General features: G+C 37.1%; 1 protein-coding gene across 1 annotated transcript; it reads right to left on the bottom strand.

The window, feature by feature from the left end:
- Window positions 1–648: 648 nt before the first annotated feature.
- On the bottom strand, window positions 649–19615 carry net (atonal bHLH transcription factor 8-like protein net). The gene is made up of 2 exons (XM_018445169.1): window positions 19279–19615; window positions 649–2040 (listed from the first exon to the last, which is right to left on the bottom strand). The coding sequence occupies exons 1-2, from the start codon at window positions 19328–19330 to the stop codon at window positions 860–862; spliced, it is 1233 nt and encodes a 410-aa protein (XP_018300671.1). The 5' UTR covers window positions 19331–19615; the 3' UTR covers window positions 649–859.
- Between the last annotated feature and the right edge of the window lie 5073 nt (window positions 19616–24688).

Here is a 24688-nt window from a genome sequence, read left to right as displayed (position 1 = left end):
ATCATAAGGACATCCCCAGGATGTATCCCGGATAAAGTGTGCTATTAGGGTGTATTTTATGGGATTAGTAAATTATATGTATTGGGCATTACCATTTCAAAAGGGTTAAAATAGCTTCAAGACTAGCTTCTATCATGAATGGTCAAACTCTACTACATAAACATTCGCCGCTCTCTATCGTAAATTCCGTGATACGTTTCTGTAGCAGTATCTGTCGTAAATTTAAGCGTGATCTAAGTATGAGAATCTTTCTAAAATTTATTGTCTGGTTGCGCAACTGCAATCGGTATGTAGATGAATTCCCATTGTGGGCGTCGCGAGAAATTCTTTGCTACAGTAGTATTTATTAAAATTTGAAGCTTATTATGATTTCAAAAGCGTAATGTACAATTTTTGTAAAACGACAAGTAATTATCCTATTCTCTAAATTTCTCAGAGTGAAATCTTATTTAAAAAAAAAAAAAAAAAATGAAGATTTGCCACTCTTCAAGTTTTTTGAAGTGAGATTTTACTCGAAAAAATATTGAGAGTACATTTTTCACGAACAAGACTCAATTTAATTCATCCTGTCGTCACTACTTTCGAAAATGGTTCTATCGCACTCGTGACTCGCGACTCTAATTAACGCATTCCTAATCGATAGTCCACGAATTAATACGCTTAGCATAGAAACCGGCGATGATTAGTTGCTTAGGTTACTTAACCTTACGTCATTCTCCCGTCCCCCCAACCATGGCATTGAGAATAAAAGACGTATAAGCGTTTGACAGTGCGGAACATCTCCCGCTGTTTCTGTTATAGATTCCATTGTCCACCATTCCAATGTTGTTTCCGTTGTTCAGGTGAAAACGTGATTCGTTCAGTCTTCTTTCCGCTTTCTGAGTTTGCCCTCTGTCTGAATGGTCCTGGAGACCAACTCTACACAACTACTCAGACCTGCAAGGCCGTTACTTTTTGCGGCCGTCACTTCGCCGTCCTTACCGAGAATCTTGCTCAGCGTCATGATGTAACTGCAGGCAATCCTCAGTACAGATAGCTTCGACAACTTCTGGTTATGTGAATACGCAGGTATTGCTCGTCTTAACGTGTCAAAGGCCGCGCTGATGGTATGCACTCTAGTTCTTTCTCGAGCGTTCGCTTCTATCCGTCTCTCCCTCGTCATGTTCTTGTAATTTCTCTGCTGACCGCCCTGATGATGGTGTCTCGATGTCGTGGGAGCCACTTGATGACTCTGATGATTTTGTTGACTTTGATGAGTCTGATGATTTTGATGATTCTGATCGGACGAAGCTGCTAACAAGTGTTCCATCATGTACGATGGCGTCTTCTCGTAGGAGCCACTTACAGCGGGATGTGACGGCACTCTGGGTGCCTCGTTTCTCACCACCAAAGATAAAGGCTCGTCCTGCAGCCTAGGATGCGGTAGAGAGATCGTGTTCGACGGAGACGTTATCGTTGCAGATGTTGGTGCTACCGGCTCGAACAACCTCTGACGAGACTCTCGTCGAGATGAAACAGCTGATCGATTGTGACCGGAAGGATGTTGTAGTCTTCTGAATGATTCGTGCAGCCTCTGCGTCGTCTCATCTTGCTCTCTCCTCCTTTCTTCTTCTTCTTCTCTCTCGCTGGACAATGTCGTTGTCGTCGACGTCGCAGTTGTTGTTGTCGTGGTATTGGAAGTCGTATTCGTCGACATTATCATTGACGAAGTCACGATTGTCTTGGATTCATTTTTATAGGAAGCAGGAATCCATGGTCGAAAAGGATTCGGTGTATTCAGCGACCTGGTCTCCTCTTGATCCACGGTCGTCTCCTCGGAAATAGGATCAAACCGTCTCTTCTTCAATGGCGCTGCGATGACTGCAGGTTCTTGGATTTTTCGTGGCTCCGCCAGTTTTCGCTTGTTTCGCAACGAAATTGGTATTACCTGTACTTCGACACTGTCCTCAGACGAAGTAGGCGAATGCAGGCTCGATCTACTGTCCTCGTCGACACTACTGCAAGAGCCGCTATCTCTTTCGGAACCCGCCATAACACCGGCTGTAAATAGAAAAAAATACATCGGTTCGTGTTGCTTAAAATCTCTAAAAATCAATACTTTAAACGAGATATACTTGGGTATTAGAGAAAGAGAGCACAAATATTCCGAGTGTACAAAGTTCAAACAGTATGGACAGATCTAGTTACAGATATCCTGTACGAATATCATAGTATAAGATAATAAGAAAGAAAGAAATAATTAATTAAACCACACAATTTTTTTAACCTTTTATTCTCTTTTATACGCCGAATATAAAAATATAATGAATATATACATATATATATTCGATATAATGCCTATTCATTCAAGATAAATATAAATAGTTTTTGCATTGATGACTATATTTATAGTAAATTAATAAGAATAGCAATAGGACTATTCAAGGAGTCAAGCAAGGTCTTGCTATATTGTTAAATAACAAACAGAAAGTTTATTTGTATCAAGAACATACGTTTTGACCCCAATCGAATCATTCTCAATGTTAACAATATATAAATTTTAAAATTCAGTATTAACTAATATTATCGTTCTGATTATAATATTAAGAACAATAAATTCCAAAGAAATAGATTATTAAATCGTTATTGTAGTCGTCAACAAATGTCTTAAAGTAGAGTCAAACGGAAGTAGCCAAAAGCATAGCTCGGAGTTTTTTGTAACCAAAATAATGCCCAACAATTAAAAAAACTATAAATTTCAGTCTAGAAATATATAATAGTGAAATCTAATAAAAATTATTGTAAAAACAATTCTGTATTATCAATAGAACATAGCCAAAAATAAACAATTACATTAAAATTAAAACAATCTGCATATTTTAAAAACGGTTGTAAAAATAAGAAGTACCTGAAGAATTGATTGTAATCCATCGTAAAATTTCTTTATATCTAATTATTCGAAAACGACGTCTTGAGCTATCTTGCTAAAAGGAACTCAATTTTTAAGATGAGAGAAATTTACTCTGAGAGTTATACATTGAAAATGACTATTTTAACGAGAGAGTATCCGATAAGACGCTAGGTAGGAAAAGTGTGAAAGAGGGGATATACTAAAAGGTGTTAGGAAGGGGACAACCATTGTATGGGAAGATACCATGGTTGCCAGATCTCGAAATTTCGACTCGAATTTTCGGGACCAATCTCCAATTCTCCAATAGACGGGAAAAATCTTCAGTTTTTCGCTCGCGTAGGGTATTTATTAATTGCATACTTAAATTACGTGGAAATTAATAAGAAAGTCTGTGATTATGTTCGCAGTTTATGTTATTTTACGAATAATAAAAAAGTTTGTAATTCTGTTCGCACTGTATGTAATCTTGTAATTATTGTAATAATAATAAAGAGGTCTCTGTGATTGTGTTGACACTTTATGTCGGTCAAATATTAATGACAAAAAGAAAGTCTGTGTAACAGTAGTCGCAAAACATGAATTAAACCTTGCGCCTTTTTTTCTCTTTTTTTTTAATGAAACAATCGGCAGGCCTCCAGTCGAAATATGAAATCTCCAGCGCACGGACCTTTGGACTCCAGCCGTACGGTGCTCGGGATCTGACAACCGTAGAAGATACATGTCGGATAAGAACTCCGATTTGTTTATTTAAACCTTAAGATTGTCTCTTTATATGAACCATTTCTGATATTAATCTCTTATTATAAGATAGCCCTGTATCCAAAATTTTAACCTCTTCCAATTAAAATTATGATTAAAATTCATATGACGGTCCGAAATAACTAATGGAGATCCCGTGTTTTTTTTATTAATATCAGAAAAATGCTCATGTTTATAAATGTCTCTTCGTTTGACCGACATAACTTGCCTCACAATTAAGACAAGAAATTTTATACACCACATCTAAAGGATTACAAGGCGGTTTTTGCCTACTTTTACGAACTTCTTTAAGATGTTTGAAATATTCTGTTTGTTGTTTAATAATATTAAGACCTTGCTCGGCTCGTAGCCCTATTCTTATTAATTTAATTTTTAAAAATTATTTGAGCCTTTTTTCTTATATAATTTTTATATTTATAGTATTTCTATTCGATATCGACGATCCTAAACTGCATCATTCACTGATATAATCAATCAGATTATGATTAATGTAAGATAAATTGCTCGAGGAATTCGCTATTAAAATTTAATAGGTATGGCATCAATGTCCACGTGCGGACAACATGTAGATATAAATAATGTTCTTTAGTAACGTAGGCGCGTTACGAGATCCTAATACCGAATTCTCGCATTACGAGACTATTCGCAACCTGACGAAGAACGGCGGCGACGGCGGCAGCAACGGAGGCGCACGTGTTTTCCTCGCGATTCCGTGGGCGGAACCGCGCTTCGGACACGCGGGAGGTTTTCTGCTTTGATGCGTCATCCAGCTGGTACCATCTGGCGCGCACACAGGGACTCGGCTCGAGCAAGAGAGGATTATAATATACTTGCGCCGTCGTCGCTCCTTTCCTCCCGTCCGCTTCGCCGACCGAAGCCGACTCGGATTCCAAGGCGGAGACTAATTTCGCTGATTTTAGTATCTCCGGGGAAGACGCTTGTCATCGCGCGACTTACGCGAGCAGTTTTACCTCATCCGTTTTCAGCATCTGATGCATTTGATGAAGGCCAAGAATGATTTCTCATACTTCTATGATTTTTTTTATCATATGCAACGATTTTAGAGATACGATCAGATTTTTTTAGGTTCTTGTTTTCCTTGAAATGATAATGCGACCTCTCTAAGTTTCTTGAAGTGAAATCTTACTCCAAACACGAGTGAAAATACTGCCAGTATTGAAAATATTTGCACTGTTGAATAAGTGGCAGATTTTCACTTTTTTTTTTGGAGTGAGAGTCACTCCCAGAAATTTACAGAGACTGTATATTTCTTTTTTTTTTTTTGTAAATTTCTAATTATCCTTGAAAAAGTTGGAGCAAATATGCGTTTCGCAAAAGCGTGTATGAATTAAAAATCCCAAAACCGTATACAATGCGCGAATTATCAAACCAGCTGACGTAACCGTCTTGTTTGTGTAATAAATACGTATACAAACACGACGGTGCGTAATTTTATCCGGCGTTAGAGCGTAGATTGCGATATCACGACCTTTCTCACATTTCCCGACCGCGAGACGTAAAATTCCGCAATCCGCACGAGCCACGTGCGAACTTTAACATTTTTCTCGCAATTATACGTAAATTATTCGGCGAATTTATGCGCGGGTATCTGGTAGCGCAAACGAAATGGTCGATTTTATTTGACCATTATCGATCGAAGCAATAATTCATACGAGCCGACGATCGCTGACGTGGCAATTGATCGAGCACGACAAGCATTGCGGATGCATCGGATTTCTCGATCACGGATCGCCTGCGCCGCAGCCGGCGCGATTCTTTCATTTCGCTCTGTCTCGTTCTCGCATTCATCCTCTCTCTGTCTTACTACATCGATCTTCTCTCCCGAATGCGATTACTGTGAATCGGAATCAGTTAACATCTTTAAGAGACGTCTGGCGTCGTATTTACTCGAAATCGAAGTCGACCAGCAAGCTTTTATTAACTGTCTTTCTTAAATCCTTTTCCAATTATTCTAATACTCCATTTTAATTAGAACAATTTAGAAAGAAAATATAAAATAAAACAAGAAAATATTCATTTACTTATAACGCCTAAAATATAATTGAAAAATGCGCTAATAATAATTTTCCGATTAGAAATCTACACAGAAAAAACGATTTGACTGAAGTATATAAAAATTTAACTAAATATATAGATCTGAAAATAATTTTGTTCGACTGTCAAAATAATTATGTAGAACGCTCAAACTGGTTGCTAAAAAACTTTTCAAGCAATCATGCTTGAATTTCCTATATATATAATTATTTTAATGGTCCAACAAAATTATTTTCAAATCTATTACCTAAATTATTAGATATTTCAGCAAAATCGTTCTTTTCCGTGTAAGGATCAAATGGCGTACACTGGATTTTGATTCTGCAATATTAATAAACGCCATTTCTCCGCTACTATATATTCTCTTTCTTTTTCTCGTGTCCTCTCCTCTCGAGAGAAACAAGCCGGGAAGAGCAAAGCACGGTCGCCACATGGCGTTGGCGCCAACCTCGTCTGTTCATTGCTCTCCTTTTATTGCTTTTCCGAGATAGAGGAGTCATCGCGATCTCAACGCGAACGAGATCGCAACCGGATCGTCTTTCCTTTCTGGTTGGCGATCACGCTGACCTCGATGCGATGCTTTCCCGAAAACCTTTCGTAGATACTGCATGTCTTGGAAACTATCGAACTAAAGGGCTCTCGCCGGAAAGGCATGGAATTCCTCCTACCCTTCTAACGCAGCAAGTGCCCGTCGATTGGAGTCAAACATAGATTTCCTGTCCGCCGTCTCATTTTAAATGCGACTAACGGTGTTGACTTCTCGCGAAACTAGAGGTTAAAGTTGAATTAATTGGAACAAAAAATTCCCCAGTTTATTCAATGTCGAAACATCTCTCTCTTTCTCGAAAAGAGGGCGAATTATAATACAACGAAAGAGTCGGAACAAGTGAGATGAAACTGTTCATGCAAGCGAGATAATGTTATTGGCCACCTGGCATCGTCTCTGCTCGTCGCGTGTTAGTTTAAAAGCGTTATCGAACCGATAACAAGACCGTATTCTCGATAGTGGCCATCTGCCACCGCCATTGGCGACGATCGTTATTATTGTTTAACGAACGGAAAAGTCTTTTTCTCGTATAATGTTTACTTGAGCTCGCTTATTATCGATGCAACGATATCCTGAATGCATTTTCGATATTGGCCAACTATCAGTTTTTTGTAATTTATGTTTATTTATGTTTTTTTATAGTTACTTTAAACAATATGGATGGAATGAAAATGGTAAATATTTTCGAAAACGATATTGCGTAGAATTGATATCAATTGAAATAACGATGACCCGCTAAATTTACTCATTTCTCTACAGAAAAGGTTTCGTCGCCTCGTAATCTTATCACACGTGTAAAAACGAAAGGTCGCGAGCGCGTGGAAAGGAAATTATCGCGGCGGTGCCGAGAAGAGTTTAGGTCATTCGGGGTCATCAGCAGGCGCCGGCCGAGACACATGCTCGATCATCGGTCGAATCATAAATATCGGTCGGACGAAAGAAATGAAATTGATGAAGGAGGTCGCATGTTCACGATTCGCCGCATACTACTGGTGCCTGTCATCTTAAACAAGATGTATCTTTTCTTTAAATTTTATAAAAAAAGGCTGGTATTCATAATCGGATCTTATATTCAAGACCGTCTCGAGTATAATTTTAAAATGTAAACCAATCAGAGAGATTAGTATTTTAAGATATTATTTAAGCCGGTCTTAATAAGAACTAAAATAAGAACGGGCTATGAATACTTCTCAAAGACGCAGTAGGAGTTTAAGTTATAACTGAATGAAAGGATTGAACAAACACATGAATGAAGAGGACACGTGCCGTTTTTCCTTGTGAAATACGAAATTACACTGCCTGAGGCTCGGACTCGATTAAGCCACGTGGAGCAATTTTGACCTAGAAAGGAATCAATCTGCAATTTCCAGACGGCTAATTGAACGACGATATCCCGCTGCGAACCGCCGTCAGTTTAAAGGACGATGAAGATCTGTCTGCGATTGCTTCTTCTCCACGTACGCGTACTTGAAGAGTAGTGCTCGTGCCATTTTGCGACAGGCTCGCGAACGTCTCGAGACGTATGTATGTACCTCTGCTCTGCCGCCGTCTCGTTCGCATTTGTTCAAACACGCCGAGCACATCTGTGCAAACTCTCGCGCCAGAGAACGTAACGGCTTGTAACGTCGACCTTCCGCCGGGTTTTCCGTTGCGCCGGGTGCGCATCTTCGTGACGCTTCGTAGAAACATCCTTCGAGGAAAAATTCTTTTTATTCGATGTTGCGTCTGCTACACAGCTGTGTTTGCATATCAAAATCATTGTTACGTGCGATGATCGTGTCATTGCCTCGATCCTGGTGTTTAAATGATTCTTTACTCGTTACAAACTTTTTTTGAAAGACGAAATTAATGAATCTTGAGTGTTTTATAAATCTAAGATATATTATTATTTATTAATTACGGGACATTTATTACATGAATTGTATTGAAATAATTATTACTATTTTAATAAATTTCGTTTGTTATTTACTAATAATTTGATTAAATTTGATTAAATTCAATTTGATAAATTCATGATTCAGAAAATTTGTGGAATATTTGACGATCTCACACATATATATATATATATATATCATATAAAAATACATCCGATTCTTTCCACTTCATTCGTAAAAAGAAAAAGGAAACAGAAAGTTTAGTTCTTTCTTTTTGATTGAGATGGGCGGTATTAAGGGTGCTTCCCACGTGGAAGATTGAAGAGACGGCGAAGGCGAGAACACGTGGGACATGTAGGAAAACTTCCAACTGCTTTCGAGAGCTTTGTATAGAATTGAAGTAGCTAAATATAAAGTAGACGGTTCGCGCGCACGTGGCCGAAATCATCCACGCGACTTTTCAAATCGTACGTTGGTAATAATGATTCGAGTGATAGGTATTATTTAGGAAGCAATACGCATCTTCTTTTGCGTAATAACATAATGTGCAAGAAGAATCGAAGAATTTGATAAGCGATTCGAGCGTGATCTATGACCTGGATTACGAAAGGTTCGATGAAAACAGGAAAAAAGAGCATGTGCGTATAGGATGATTGATGCCTCTAAAATATTTGCTATGCGCATTTCACAAATACCACTGAACGCGATAATATTAATATCGATACTCACAATCAGTTCATCTTTGTCTGAATACATAAGTCGTAAAGCACAATGCGAAGGAAAGTTAAATTCCCGATGTTTTTCTCTCTGTCTTGAAATATTTACACGGAAAGAACAAATTTAACTGACGTATGTATCTAATTTAGCTAGATGATACAGGCCTGGTTTACACCGTGCGCTTAGTCCGCTATCTATACGATAGATGTCTTTGTTTAACCAAGGTTAAACAAGGACGCCCATTAGTTTAGGTCGCGGACTAAGCGCACGGTGTAATCGTAGCCACAGATCTGAAAACAAGTTTGTCGGATTAATTAGGTAAAAGTCTCAAGCATTATGAGCAATGCTACAAAAAGTTTTGACATCCTAGTAAAGGCCATTGCACGTTAAAGTATTAGTCGTAACCGGAAGACCATGAAAAGCGATAATTTGATAGGCTACGGGGCAAGCGGTAAGTCACGTGACTGTCTTCCGATTGGTTGGTCATAAGGATAAGGCATTAATCGCAATCTTTTGACGGGACGAAAACTTGCGTCTATGATCGTGGCTTTGAGGTTATGACGTTTCTCTCGTGTTGCTTCTGCGTAGAAAATGCGACAATGCTTGGCCTCGACGCAGTAGCCAATCAATTTATCGCTTTTTACGGTCTTATGATTACGACTACGACTTTTATGTGCAATGGCCTTAACTAATTTAAGGGGATGCTGGATCGATGGCCGAACTTGATCGAGGTCGATAATACAAACGTTTTTTAACGTTTGATTCCATATTCGATAATAGTGACATCTTTCATTCATTTCTTATACTTATAGTATATATCTCGCTCAAACGCATTCATCTGTCCTTATCTAACATATTGCAACGCCATCTCTTAGAAGATCGAACACCTACTGCTAGACTCAATTACTGCTTTGTTTACCATTCCTAATCTTCGCTTAGCGTTCGTATACACGTCATTTGCAGATCGATATAAATCTTCCTTTTGAAGCTTTTAATCTTAGTTTCATAAATTCAGTATTGTTTGTGCACGTAATGCGCTGAGTGCTGCACTATTATTTGGTCCATACGAGCTATAAAACTTTTGTATTAAGGAAATAAGGGATCTGCGTCAGATGACAGCTCTATGAGTTGAAAAAAAGTTTTTAACTTTTTTCCTGATTTTAGTAGAAAGTCTATTGCCGCACTCCCAAATTTTGCGTCTACTTTAATCCTATAAAAGGATTTTTTATTCCATTCAGTAAATTCGAAGATTTATATCGAAATCCCGACAATTTGATCGCTCCAACATCCCCTTAAGTGTTATTTGAAAATAATTTTGTTGGTCCATCAAAATAATTATGTAGTGTCCGTAATTATTTTGATGGCCCAACAAAATTATTTTCAGATCTGTCTAGATATTTCAGCAAAACTGTCCTTTCTCCGCATAAATATCGATTTATTCGGAAGATATTACATTTAAATTACATATAAAGAAATGTAATATTTATTCACATATGTATATCCCATAAGAGATGTAAAAAGGTTCGCGTTGATAAGCCATAGGTAATCGACCAATCGTTAAAGCACATCTTGAGAGAATGCGTCTTAAGATACCGAAATCGAATAGAGACACCGCTTCTTTTTTTATCGATAAGCGGGGAACGAAACGAACCGAGCTAAATAAGGGAAATAAGGTTGCTCTCTATCATAGATCATTCGCCAAGTGCAGATTTTCGTCATTGCTATACCGCGAATGCCTATCTGTCAGCGCCGGCCGCCTTTTCCGCGTAATTACGCGACGCCAATTGCATCCGGCGCCGAGCGACGCCGTGGGCCGCTAATAATCACCTGTTACCGCGGTGTAATGGCGACGTAATACGAGAGTCCTTACGATCACCGTTCACGATGACTTAGATCGCGCCGATACGTGTCGTACGCCATAATGACTCTCGATACCGTGATACTTAACGATTGCCTAACGAGCGGTCTCCATTAGTGATTACCGTTCCGACGCGTGTCAACGCGTTTCGCCAGTCGCCGTTCGTGGGCGCGTTTTACCGTGCGTCACCTTCGCCGAACGTTATTGAGAGAATTATGCGACAGCCCCAGCGTTGATTTAAGACCGCGGCATGTTGAGCGTAGGCGCGAAAGTGTGCGCGCCGACCGAATTAAGCGTCTGATTATTCTCTTCTGTTTCTTCTTGTTGGGACGAGGGGCGGCATGCCGAGCCTTGCTCACGCTATTCGTCGCGCTTGCGAAAATAACCGGCGTCAGAGCAAATGCAACCGACTGTAAAGGATATTAACTGTAGAGACTTGAATTATTAAGTTGAATAATTTAACGAGATATCGATAAAATAAATACTCGGGAATATGAGTAAAATTCATTATTAATGCATACATTTATCGCATTTTAAATGAAACAGTGAATAATTCATATTGTATTGTATTAACAAGAAAACGAAATAATTATCCTTTAATTATTAGAATAAGATTTACTTGTACATCGTTTAGAGAAAAATATCAAAATATACATATCAACACTAGTGTGACGCCGAATCAATTAGTTGCAGTAACAAAATCTCTTGTCAGTTTTTGTTTTTAATTTAAAAAATATCAAATTGTCAGTCAAAATGTAAACGATGTTTCAGTGCAGACTATTTCAAAATTTTTTCTCTCTTTTAGTTACGGTTTCAGTTACGGTTTTCTGTGTGTGCAGTTTAAAATGGAATATTAGTAATTATAATAAAAGATTTCTTTAAGAATATTTTCTTAAATAGATTTTAAAAAAAAATAAGACAATTTAACGAAATCGGAGTATTGATTTATCGATAGACTTTTTTTGAAATTTGCTCAATCGTCGTAATTTTTAAATTAAGCTACGTACGAACAGATTTCGGTGATTCCAAACGTGAAACCGTGCGTAAAGATACTAAAGACTACGCAACGATAGGAGCTCTTGCGCTATTATATTCCACTCTCGTGTGGCGGCGCGTCGCATTTCCGCCGGAGGCTTTCCGCGAAGCGAGCGGCAAGCCGGAGAGCGCGCGGACGAGAGAAGAAAAGGGGTAGAAGGAGGAGGAAATAAAAAAAAAACAAGTCTCGCCGCCGATAAATCTCGCCGACGCGACGCCGCCGTGTGGATGCGCCGTTTCCTGTCCCGATCCTCGCGAGAGCGCGGGGCATTTATCGCGCTGCCAATACGCCGTCGCGCGAAAACACGCGGCTGCCTCCGACGAGGGTTACCAGCTCGCGTAGTTTCTTCGTTCGACATAAATAGATCGACCCGTTCGTTGGTCGTGATCGGTTCAATCCGGATAATGAGACGGCATTAATACTTTCGTGATTTCGATCCTCGAAATGTCCATGAGAGACGGGAATTTCGCTGTCGCAGCAAAATTGTCGCTGCCTTCGCGTTTTTTGTCTGACCAACCTTCGCGACCGTTAGCCAATTATTCGATATTATAGCGGAACTGTCGTTTTGTTACGCAAAGTAGAAGAATTTATAGTCAAAGGGAACAATTCACCGCTAAACGATCTAACTCGTGAAATTATTCTTATCTCTCACGACATCCGAGCGTTCTCTCGTGAATGATAAGAGAAAGCCTGATGCGAACGAACTCAGTATCGTCTCGTGGAGAGGAATTGGAGGAGATTGCCTAGAAGAGAGAGAGAAGAGAGGAGAGGAGGCAATGGCGCTAGCCAGATGGTCGTGAGAGCGAGCGTGATTCGATATACCGGGCTGGTCATTTGCGCGATCGACCGGTCCGATCATCGCGAGAACATTCAGGTACCACTAGCTCTGTTTCTACTTCTTCATCTTTTCCACCTCTTCATATTGCGCGGTCATATGGCTATTCGTTCTATCGCATTCTAGCCGATTGACATTGGGCGACTTCACGTAAACACACAATGCCGATATGTACTAAATGTGTAATTTGTTTTCTATCAATGTGTTCTTGCGCTTGATTTAAGATTGTTTTTTTATTCGTGCTTTCTGTGTGCTTCCTCTTTTTTCTCTTCTTTCTTTAAAAAATATCTGTTCCGATAGCTCGTTTGCTCGAAGCAACAATTAAAAATTAAATAATTATGACAGAAGAATAGAAGCAGAATTTGTAACGTCCAATTTTATTCGTTTAATAAATTCTGTTTCAATCTTTTCTTTTCACAAGAAAATATAAAGTAGATAATATACAATTTATTTATTACATATAAAAATAATTTTTTTTAAATCCATCGAAAATTCATATAATTATTTTTAATTCAAATACAAATGTTTAATTTACAATATATAGAGGATAGAGCGAGGCTGTTCCGTCATTTTCAACCTTAAAGTATAATATAAAATTTACGGCAACAAACAAATATCTTTTTGTAATAACGTGCTTATAACTACCTTATATAATCACGATTGCTTCTTGAAGGCACAAGTATGATCTTTAAATATTCAGTATATGTTGCTCAGAAACATAAACAATATCGTAAGAAATGGACAAAATAGTTTTACTTTATCCTATATATTTTTTTTTCTTTAAGTAACATTTTTACTTAATATTTTTATACGTATTTGCTGCTATATTTTGTTTTTCTTTTCACATAAAAGATTCTTCATGTAAATGTCTCGTCAGCCATCAGAAACATTAGACAAGAAAATGCACGAACACTAATAATATCAAATGAAGATATCGATCGGGGACATGTGATACGAGAATTTTCTCTCTCTCTCTCTCTCTCTCTCTCTCTCATTGACCTTATGTCTTGACCTTTGCTAGCATGCTTAACTCGCAGCACCGATATCGAGAACCTTCATAGTATCATGTTTTTGAGCGCGCTCGAATTTTGATAATTAATAATTTCATAGAAATGTAATTATTTATGATAACAGAGATGTATCAGCGATATAAGGTTATTATTTTATTTATTATTAAGATTATTAGATTCCTAAAAAAGAGGAAGAAATATTATTTTAATAGAGAAAGAGGAATGAATTTCAAGAAATGTTTCAACTGAATTTTTTAAGTTAGCCTCTATCCGAGTGAATTTTTCTGATGTCATCCTGTGTTTTTCATCCAGTCTTGTGTGTTTCATACGACATTTAAAAATAATTTTGCTTATCATAACCCTGATTTGCAGCAAATATTTATTGATTTAAATTTATACTCAATCTCTTATTCATTACGAGTTAATTTTATTTTTGAAATACGTATTTTCTATGATTAATATTTTTAAATTAAAATTGGAAATTAAAATTACTTGCAATTCATATTTCCTCAATAAACAATTTTTTTAATTTTTAATGTTAAATATCACGTCACAAAAAATAATTTATATACAATTATATATATAATATATATATTATAGATATTAAAATAAAATAAAAATCTTACAATTTATTTATATTAGTAAAGATTCGTTTTTACTTTGTTAAAAATATTACGAATTTAATTAAGAAAATTAACGTTTAGCTCTCACAAAGACGAAATTTAATTTAAGTTTAATCGCAAATACTTCATTCGCAAATACTCAAAATTATACATCATCTTGAAATCGTCGTTATTTTTCTTCGAAATTTGTTGTGTGTCCGTCATTAAAATACATTTATTTTCGGCATTTTGGAAAGTAAAAAATTTTTGATGAATTTAACTATTGAATGTTTGTCTTTCTCGTTTTACATGTGTGCTACGGCGCATATCAATCCGCGTAATAAACACGTGTAAACGACCCTGCACGTGTCGCGAACCCGCACGAATCTCTCGTATTTACTCATGTGCGCTTAAATCAACATAAAATCGCGAATTATAATTTACTGACGGATGCACGCACGTGCCATGATATTACGTAAACTTCATGTCAATGTATGATTCGTATAAGCTCTGCATGTGCGAAAATATTTCAAAAACGATTCTTTCGATTATAGCGTCTTCCGTAACATATTATGTTATCTTTTTTTTTATCTACAGTAAAGAATTCGCGTTAACGAATTTTAGCGCGTTAGCGATTATTTCTAATACGGACTGCCATATCTGAGAACCGCTTATTTTAATCACGTCAACCGTACTCTCGACAATCGAGAACAAGTGGCTTGCTGTCGCATGCATCGCGATGTACTCTCATCGTACATCATCGATTATAAGTATATACGTTGGGTGATTTTGAAATTATTACGCGTATTTACGTCATTTTTTAAGACAAATTTCTTGGAAAATAATTTCCAATTTTTTTTACCATTTTTAAGTTAAATTTTGCTTAACACATTAGTTTTTAGGTGTTTATAATTGCACCTTGTATAAATTTGTACGAAGGTTGAGGACTCTTTAGATAGGTACCATCTTGTTTTCCTAAAAGGACAAAGGTTAAAAAACTTTTCCTTTTTTTCGCGAAGAATGACCATTATCGAAGTTAATGCCATCGCAAGTAGCAGGTGCGGGATCGTAATGCATAAGTGGGTGACGATGGGAGGGAGAAGTTCCTTCGCCTCGTGACATCCTTTGTATTTGTGACAGGACTCAATAGGGTATCGATTACACTCTCGAGGCGAAGTCAAAGCCGGCTCAATAAACCCCAAGCGAAATTTGTATTGAGTATTGTGCCGTCGTCCTAAGCGTCTACAGAGTGTCGGAACGGTGTTGACCAATGTATAGACACAATGCTATTTATAATAACTGTGATAATATAATATTAGTACAGCGTGTTACGTTTTACAAATAGAATTTTTTTTAGGCTTATTGTTAGCCCTTAAAATATCTGCAGAATTAAGCAACGTAAAGAAGCGAAAAAATAACGTTTAATTAAATTTTTGTCAAAAGCAAAGATCACATCGAAACTTTTCCAGGTATCTAAAAGTGAAATGCTGAGTGTCTCGCGACGAACATCCTGTATTGCTAAAATTTCCATGCCGTCCGCCTGGGGTGTCGACCTTAAATTATATATGCGAACGATAGCACTGGTAATTTCCTGTGCTTCTTCTATTAATGCATAAACATATCTACTTTCGGGCAAAGTCATTCGTGGTTTAACCACGCGAAAGACATATCTATCGAAATGACATCGCGAAAATCAGAATGAAGCGTATAAAAGTGCGCGTACCTGCGCGTAATAATTTAATATACATGCAGTGATAAACGAACGATGGAACGTTTTCTCTCTTTCTCTCTCTCTCTCCCCTCTGTCTCTTGATTCCGTGAAACTTGCAGAAGTCATTTCTTCGTTGCGGCTCGCTGCAGTCGAAATCAGGCGCAACGTAGATACTTGCTGCCGACGACAGGTTTGAGAGTAAAAGTAGTCAACCGAGAGAGAAGATGAGATATGTAAATGAGCGCGTAGAACTTAAGTAGCAACAGGCAATAGGTATTATCTCAATTATAATTATCGCGGGAAGGGTAGACACGATCTAATTAAAACGTTCATTTTCTGCACGCTTTCGTGTCGACCGATTATGATAGTGGAATGAAGTCGTGATACTTCTCGACGATAAGATTGATGATTACTTGGAGATCAATAAATATGGTATTTATGGAGCTACTGCCTGTAATAAACGTTGGTTGTAAACGATCAGTAATGTTTCAAGTATAAGCCACTACTATATAATAAATTTTTGATAATTATTATTAAAGTATCGGAAATGAGAGATCAATATAAAATAATGTGAATTAACGAGAGAGAAGTTGTAAATAATGAATGAAACTCAAGTAAACAAAATATAAATAAATTAAACGGAATAATAAAATATCATCCAGAGTGTTTAACTAGATGTATTTATTCCGCAAATGTCTCGGCATATATTTATCATTTCTACCGACCACTTATTAATTATTGTATTAATCATTCAGGTGTACTGAAATCATTGGAAAATATTGACTACTAATTTTATCATTGAATAATGTCGCGTATTATTCAACGATTATTCGCATATTATTCAACGAAGGTATTATGCTAACAATACTTCAGTTATTTCAATTAACTTTACATCTCGTTGATGATGCTAACAGATTTGCGTGAGAAAACATTGAGCGGCACGCGCCCAATGTAGTTTTTCATTTATATTTTTTTACGACTCACATAACAGCCCACGAAACACAAGCGTGACATTATCGCGATATATTTAACACTGCTGATGAATATTGAATTCGAGTGCATCACAATTAAGTGGCGAGCATTGACGTTAACATATGTGCGATTAATTGCATTGATCAATAGTATAATAGTTTATCGACACGATTTTTTGATATGTTTTTTCGACTTCAGAAAAGTGGAAAGTAGGACATGATCGAACATTCTTTCTTCTATCGGAAATCTGTCCGATGAATAGTAAAACAAGAAACAATACATGAAACAATACTAATTCTTTACCGTGCTTTTAACCTCATATTAAAAAAATCCGAATAATATTGTTAGTGTAATTTGTATATATTTTTATATATTATATTGCAGGAATGATAAATAATATATTCTTTATCATAAAGTAACATAAATTTGATATAATAATGTAACGCGACAATATCAATAAATTAAAAAAATTAGACAATGAAATTTTACGATCAAATAAATCCTTCAAGGGAATTTTATTACATAAAAATATTGTTACACGAATTATCGCTCTGGTATTCAATTAAAGAGATATACTTTTCATGGTTAGATAGGATTTTGTTTTTACTTCCAACTGTTATCTTCCGAAGGTTTGGTGTTTCACCGACTTCTTATCGTTTTCCAAGATACTATATGTATAATGACGTTTGATATCAAACGTCATAGATAGACATCCCATTAACCAAAATTCGATAGCGTATATAATTATTTCTAACAGTTTCATTAATAAACTCCTGAATTTCGCTTTTATGTGACGTTTTATATCGTTTTATCAAATCATCAGGTATCGGTCTTCCGCCGGCGTTAAGTTAAATCAGTACGTCGCGCTGATTTCGCTGTTCCAAGCATCGTTGTTTACGCGTAGATGCTCAGCACCGATTTCAACCTCGGTCAAAGGGGCTCGTCTGTTACCCGGGATCGTATCTCTGTGGCAGTGCGTATATGTGGCGACCCACGCTGGCGCCGTCGCAGCCACAGTCGCCGTCGCCGCCGCAGCTTTCTGCCTTGCACTCTCGCGTTTCTATTCTCTCTCTCGATCGAGATCGCTATACCTTTGGCTACGTAGCCTAGTAAAAATGTCCAGACTATCATCGGCATCTGGTATCACCAACATCTATACGTAAATAGTCTAGTCCTGGTTGTAAATAAGTATACACTTCAGTGAACTTCAAGTCGACACTTTCGATAATAAAAAGTGAACACTTTCATATCATTATCGTAGTAATTTACGTCAGACTTAATCGTCTGACGTAAATTATTTCGATTTAACGATCATACTATGAAAACGTGTACCATATGTGACTTCGATTAAATTCGTAACGTTTTTTTTTGTTAAAATCGTTATTAAATTATATTAGATCTGTTTTAATTTCGAATTGAGCCAGGATGTTGAAGATGTCTCTAATGAATGAATATCAAAGGTATTTAGTATTCAAGTGTCGCATTTGTTCTGCCTCGCTTCTAGAGAAATAGGATGCAAACGTTAGAGTGCAACGAGCGTAGCTAATAAGAGCAATTTTCCCGCGTTTGTGCACTTCCATTCCATTCCACGTATCTATTCATTTACAAGCGAATATCTATTGGCCTAATCTTTGTACCGGTATAAAAGTCCATTCTGATCATCGCCCGTAAAGCAATTCCCTTTTCGTTCCCGCCGTGATCTACCAATCACGATCTCTCCATTGTGCGTTATTCATAACGATAATTGTCGGTCCTCACCAAGGGGAGAGTATCGATCGGCCCGCATTTGAACAATCAACATGATGATTTAAAGTACGTTTGAGGTTTTCTTTGATGTTATTTTCGGCAGAATACTACTTTAGCATTTTTTTTACCGCGTATTGAGATGTCAAATCAGCATGTACCGATTTAAGGTCGATTGACGATACCAATCTGGAGCACGCTGGTTAGAAATATAGATTGACTTAAATTGTGCGGGAATTATGATCTTCTCTTAATTTGGAGCCTTATTTTCTAATTGAAAGCGCTTAAAGTATTTCGAGCGATGACACGAGAATATATGAAAGCAAAGGCTTTTAAAGCATGAAATCTAGAACAACTAAATGAGAAAATTATAATTGTCTCAGACTGAAGTAGGTTAATGTATTTCAGATGTAGACTAATGCTTGGTTTTAAAACTTGCTACGCATAGATAAATAATTATATATTTAAGTTATCAAATTTTCCATTCTTTATGGTTTAGTTATGTCAACTAGATCTATATTAACTTCAGCACGTTAAAGATGTGGGAAAGTTAGATTAAACTGAAGTTGAAATACTCAGCAATCTAAAGTGATCACATTCGTTTCAGTCATCTCTTTCGTGTCATCCCTCAATCTAAGTCTGTGAACGCGCGCTACAAACTAAATTCACCTTTCATGAAAGCTGAAAGCTCGAACGTACTTTCCACCACGTGATCGGTCATTTTCTTCTTATAGACCACCGGCACTTCACCGGTTCCTTCCTCGATTCACGCACCCTCACGCACAAATACACTTTTTCCTTTTCCCTCGTAGTATAGATCCACAAATCTCGACACGTATAAAACAAAACTGGTTGGATCCTGGTAATCCCAAAATTCCGTTTGAACGAATGCGATGTTTAAAGAAGTTTCGCGAGTCTATGTTTAAGCAACAAACTCAATGTGAGTCGACACACGTCCTGTTCCGAACGCAGTCGACAGCGAACTGGTTCGCCTCGTGTACTCTCGACTCCGTTTCATGCTCTTACGTGTGCGAGCCTGCGAGGGAGGCTCGACTGGTCCGTGCTCCATTCCACCACCACTACCACCGCCACTAGTAACGTCGTTGCGCTGCTACCACCACCACTCCGACAAATTACCACCACCACTACACAATCGCTATCAGCACCAGCAATACTAGTAGTACTACTGAACTACTACCGCCTGTATTACCACCACTATCAGCAACGACTGACGTCGCCGTGAATACATTCTCCCTCTCACCCGTAAGCTTTGTCGACTCGAAACGTGGCATACGAGAATATTGCGATGGGTGGGAGATCACGCCGGAAAAGATCCCGTGACAGAGAACGGCACGGCGTTGGCGTTTGGCGTTGGCGTTGGTGTGAGTGATAGTAGTAGATATAGGTATGTGTTACTCCACTTTGATGCTAGGCGCGGTTTATGACAATAACAGTAAGAGTATTGGTCTGCCTACTAGTTTACTTGATGGGTAGTGAATGGCTGATAGTACGATGTCTATTATGCTTGATTCCTAACGATGTTAAGATACGTAATGGTTTTAACGATTCTAAATGACTCCTATTGATTCTTGATCACTCAATGATTCTCAATGCGACGTTGGCATCTAATATTGGCGCCGTTGATCATGCTGATGTCGCTGTCCACTAGTATTGGTAACCACCGAGATGTTAGACGACACAGCGCGTTGGCGTCGGTGGTGCCGATGGCTACGGGGAAGAGGAGGAGGAGGAAGAGGAGGAGAAATGCACGCATTGTTGGCGGCGGGAATCAGCGGGGGCCGACAGAGCGGCGCCAGCAGGCTGAGAGTTTAGCTCACAGTTTCTCTGTACCACTAGCTTGTTCTTTCTCTTTCTCCTTGCGCCTGTCCCCTCGCTCGTTTTCCGTCTCCGCTGACCCTACAGTTCTCTCCTCTCTACATTCGTCTCTCTTTCGTCGTGCCTTATAGCCGCTCTGCCCACCCACCAGTGGTAGCACTCTCCAATGTGCGAGTGTGCGTTTGCATGTATGCGTACGGAGATGCCGCGGGCGGCCAAGAATCGCGAGTTTATGGGACTCACTGACCACCGCAGGAGTCTTTCCCCAGGTTTCGAGGCGGAGGCCGTTTACCAGCGTTGATCTCCGGGAGATTCGACCTCCGAATTTTTTTTTTATTTCTTTTACCGCCCCCTCGTTTTTGACCATCCTCGCCCTTTGCGCTTCCTTTCGTCGTGTCCTCCGCTAATCATGGCGACTCTCCTGTTTGCCGGACGCAAGCAGACCCGGTGCAACTCCTGTCCTTTTCAAAGAATGCTTTCACTACGCCAAAACCATGGGAAACACCCGCGGGCGTATTGCGCACGGGCGGATATTAGGGGCACTTCTCCTCGGGGGCGGTGGCGAAGCAACCTTGCCCGCTATAATATTCACTGAGCACATCACCGTTCCGCCGAATCGTAAACACTTATGAATTCCGTGCGAACGCAATTTTTGCAACGGTAATTTTTATTTTTATGACGAAATAATTGCAGTAAAATCGAAATTTATTGTAAAAATAGGCTATGCATACTAATAAATTAATAGTATCGGTGCAAATATTCGCTAACTACATTTCTGAATAAATAAATTCGATGATCATTCACCGATACTATTTAAAAAAGTATTTTATATTTTATGTAAAATTTATCAATATAAGTGGCAAAGATTATAACAAAAAGTAAGAGATAAACAGTAAATAAAAGAAGAACCATAATAAAAAGGCATAATATAAAAAAAAAAACAAATTTTTATTGTATCTTTGGATGTACGTTTCTTATCAAAAGAATACAAACAATTAATATACGTATATTATATTTTTTAATATTTTTGTTTTTAATTGTTAAATGGTTACAAATCAAAATAATTATATCGTCCATGTAAGCTTTAGACGTTCTTTTCACATTCAACTGAATTGCATACTGTCAACATATTGTACACATCTTTCGTCCATCTTTTCAAAATATGGGACTTTATTGCACAACATATGCAATTAATACCGATGCCCATTCAGGATTCTATGAGTCAAGCAGCGATTTGAGACAATAGTCAGTCTTTCCATTATTTCGCCAATTTTACGAGTCTGAAAATATCTTAGTATACATTACCACGTGGTCGTGGTCACCATTTGTAGACACAGCTGTATGTTCTCCATTCGAGACTCCACAAATCCATATGGCCAATCCGCTAGGATTAGTGTGTTTTGCGCTGTAAAGGACGGAATTACTGTCACCCTGCTTTATTTAATTTGTGTATGAAACGAAATTATTAAGCTTGTATTTTTCTTTAGCCCATTTAAATTTCAATTTATAACTTTTATCGATGAAGTCGATGAAGAAAAAAAAGAAGTCGTTCGTGATCTCTTAATTTTGTTCTTTTAGCAATTCTGTCACAGAAATTTAAACGCGTGTAAACATTTTGCGGGCCGCATTTTTGTGCAACGTATTTCGTCTTGACGGTAATTAGACTTGTCAAACCAGAAATTGACCGCGCATTAATGAGCGTAACCGATCAAGGCCATCCGGGACTTTTATTTAATCGCGTGATTATTTTCTCACGGCGCTTGTAATTGATTTTTTGTCCGATTAGTTATAATACGCTTAATTGACAGCTGCAAGTTCTTCTCTGATTAAATGTACAATTAATGAAGGTAATCGCTCTTTCGTTATTTTTCTCTTATTAATTAAATTTAATTACTCAATAATACATATGCATATGAGGCTTGACAGGGAAATATTACGCGACACAATTTTTTAGATACATAAAGCATATAAAATGTAAATATGAATGCATTATACCTATCTGTGTTATATCAATCATATAATTTATTAAAAAATAAATAAGGGTTTCTAAGATTTTATAAGATGTTGTCATTTTAATCATTTTTAGTATTATCACTTATCGATAATCTTCATAATCTTGACATGCTTCAATATTCTTGACATTCTTTCTCTTGATAGAATACGACTATTTTTGAAATTAAATTCATGTTTGTATACAGAAATGGTTGAGGAGAAACACGCTGTCATCTTAGCTATTTATATTTCTTTATTATCCTGAGTATAGCAATGCTCAAAATTCGCGGAAAATGTGAAAGAATAAAAATAGTTACAACTTACAACTAGAAAAATCTGACAGATGAAAAAAATACTATTATTTTTTAATTTAGAATTTATAGATAATCACTGATAAACATTCTTTCTCAAGCGCGTTGATGTATTCTCTTGCGAAACTGCTCGCATTATGGCATCGTTCCTGCATCGTGTTGATTTTTTCTTCGCATTATGAAATTTTTGGTAGTTCAAATTACCGCACTTTCTGGATCTATCTCCTTCTGAGTAGTAACACACCGACGACATTTTGTCAGTATAAAAATCAAGAAGTAAAGGAATGCACCTGCACTCTCGAAACGATTGGGTGGCTTCTGGTGATAAGCTTAAGTATGATTCACCACATTCTTTTTTTTACTCCGCCTTAGAATTGGTCAGAAGTCTTAAGTTACGCAGACACTTTCAAACACGAAGTTTAAAACATGTGTAGGAAATTTTTGTATAATCTTGATTATGTAATTCCAAGCAATAATACTTTACGAGAAAATAAATCCAATAAAAATGAATCGATAAGCAAAAAGAAAATGCGTTACATTTATTAAATTTTTCAGCATAAAAAAATTGTTTAACTTTATTTCCAGTGAAAAAACTCACAAAATTACTTTTGAGAATTTAAGTAAGATATTCAATAATATTTTTGAAACATTCTTGATTTCTCAAATGTCACTTATCTATTAAATGAAAAATTTATATTTCATATTTAGATTAATACCCTTTCTGCATTCAAAAACAAAAAATTTTATGATACGTTACAGATATCTTATTTATCTTAAATTACGTTAAATATTAGATAATTTATACAAAACAACTTTAAGAGCGTTATTGTTAAAACGTTGACTATTAAAATATTTCTTTTGATTGTTCTTTTAATTCACTTATTGGCTATTCAAAAATCTCATTAAAAAAGCTTCAATTTTAACAGGATGCATAATATTTCATTTTTTTTTTATTTTGTGAACATTAAGGTCTGAACATAAAAAAATTATTATAATTGTTTCCGATGGAGTTATAAATGTAAATTCAACGTAATCACGTGTTCAATTACTTTAATATATTTCAAGTCGATCAATTGAATGCAGAAAGGGGACTATGATTAAATTTTCCATCGAGAAATTTAAAAAATAACTGTTTTCAAGCTTCTATATAAGAAGCGTAATCTAGTAAGCGACATGCTCGGGATTTGAGTATTTCAATGAAGATTTTTTATCGATAAAGTGTATGTTAATCGAGATAAAATTCTTCGTGTCACCTGTTGGTTAAAGTTGTTATCAAGAATTCTATCGTTATTGACTTACTTTTGAGTTACTTATCAGTGACTAAGGTGTATATCTTAAAGTAAGGATAGGTGATCTGATATCGATAAAGACTACACTTATAAATATTTTTGCTAACCTCACATTTATTATGTGTGTGTGTGTGTGTGTGTGTGTGTGTGTGTGTGTGTGTGTGTGTGTGTGTATCCTAGAGCGTTATATTATTACTGCATGTCGAGTGTGTATCCTAGAGCGTTATATTATTACTGCATGTCGAGTGTGTATTACTTAAAAAAATGAAGCTTTATTATATGAAATTGGTATCTTAAACAAAGATACCAATGATAGGTCAATGAGATAATTTTCTTTGTCGATACATTGTTTTTTTTATCGGGGAATTGGTTAATCTACTAAATATCAGATCATTTTTATGAATTCACTGATAATCTCGCAATCATATTTTCCATAACAAATAAACCAAGCTTAATTGTCAAATATATTTCATTTCTTCGTGATGTATTTACAGCGCGTTGTAAAAAGTTTTCTATCGCGGCGAATATCGGTCACGCGCGCGAGAAAAAGAGACCATTAATGACTGTTATTTTGGCCGGCAATTTCGCGCGCAATTACACGAGTCAACTCGCGAAACAGACACGCCCGTGCTGCACTCGGTCGCCTTTCAA

The sequence above is a fragment of the Mycetomoellerius zeteki genome, unplaced genomic scaffold (assembly GCF_001594055.1).
Source record: "Mycetomoellerius zeteki isolate Tzet28-1 unplaced genomic scaffold, Tzet1.0 scaffold156, whole genome shotgun sequence".
Lineage (NCBI taxonomy): Eukaryota > Metazoa > Arthropoda > Insecta > Hymenoptera > Formicidae > Mycetomoellerius > Mycetomoellerius zeteki.
The sequence above is the reverse complement of the archived record's forward strand: the minus strand, read 5'-3'. Positions and strand labels throughout refer to the sequence as shown.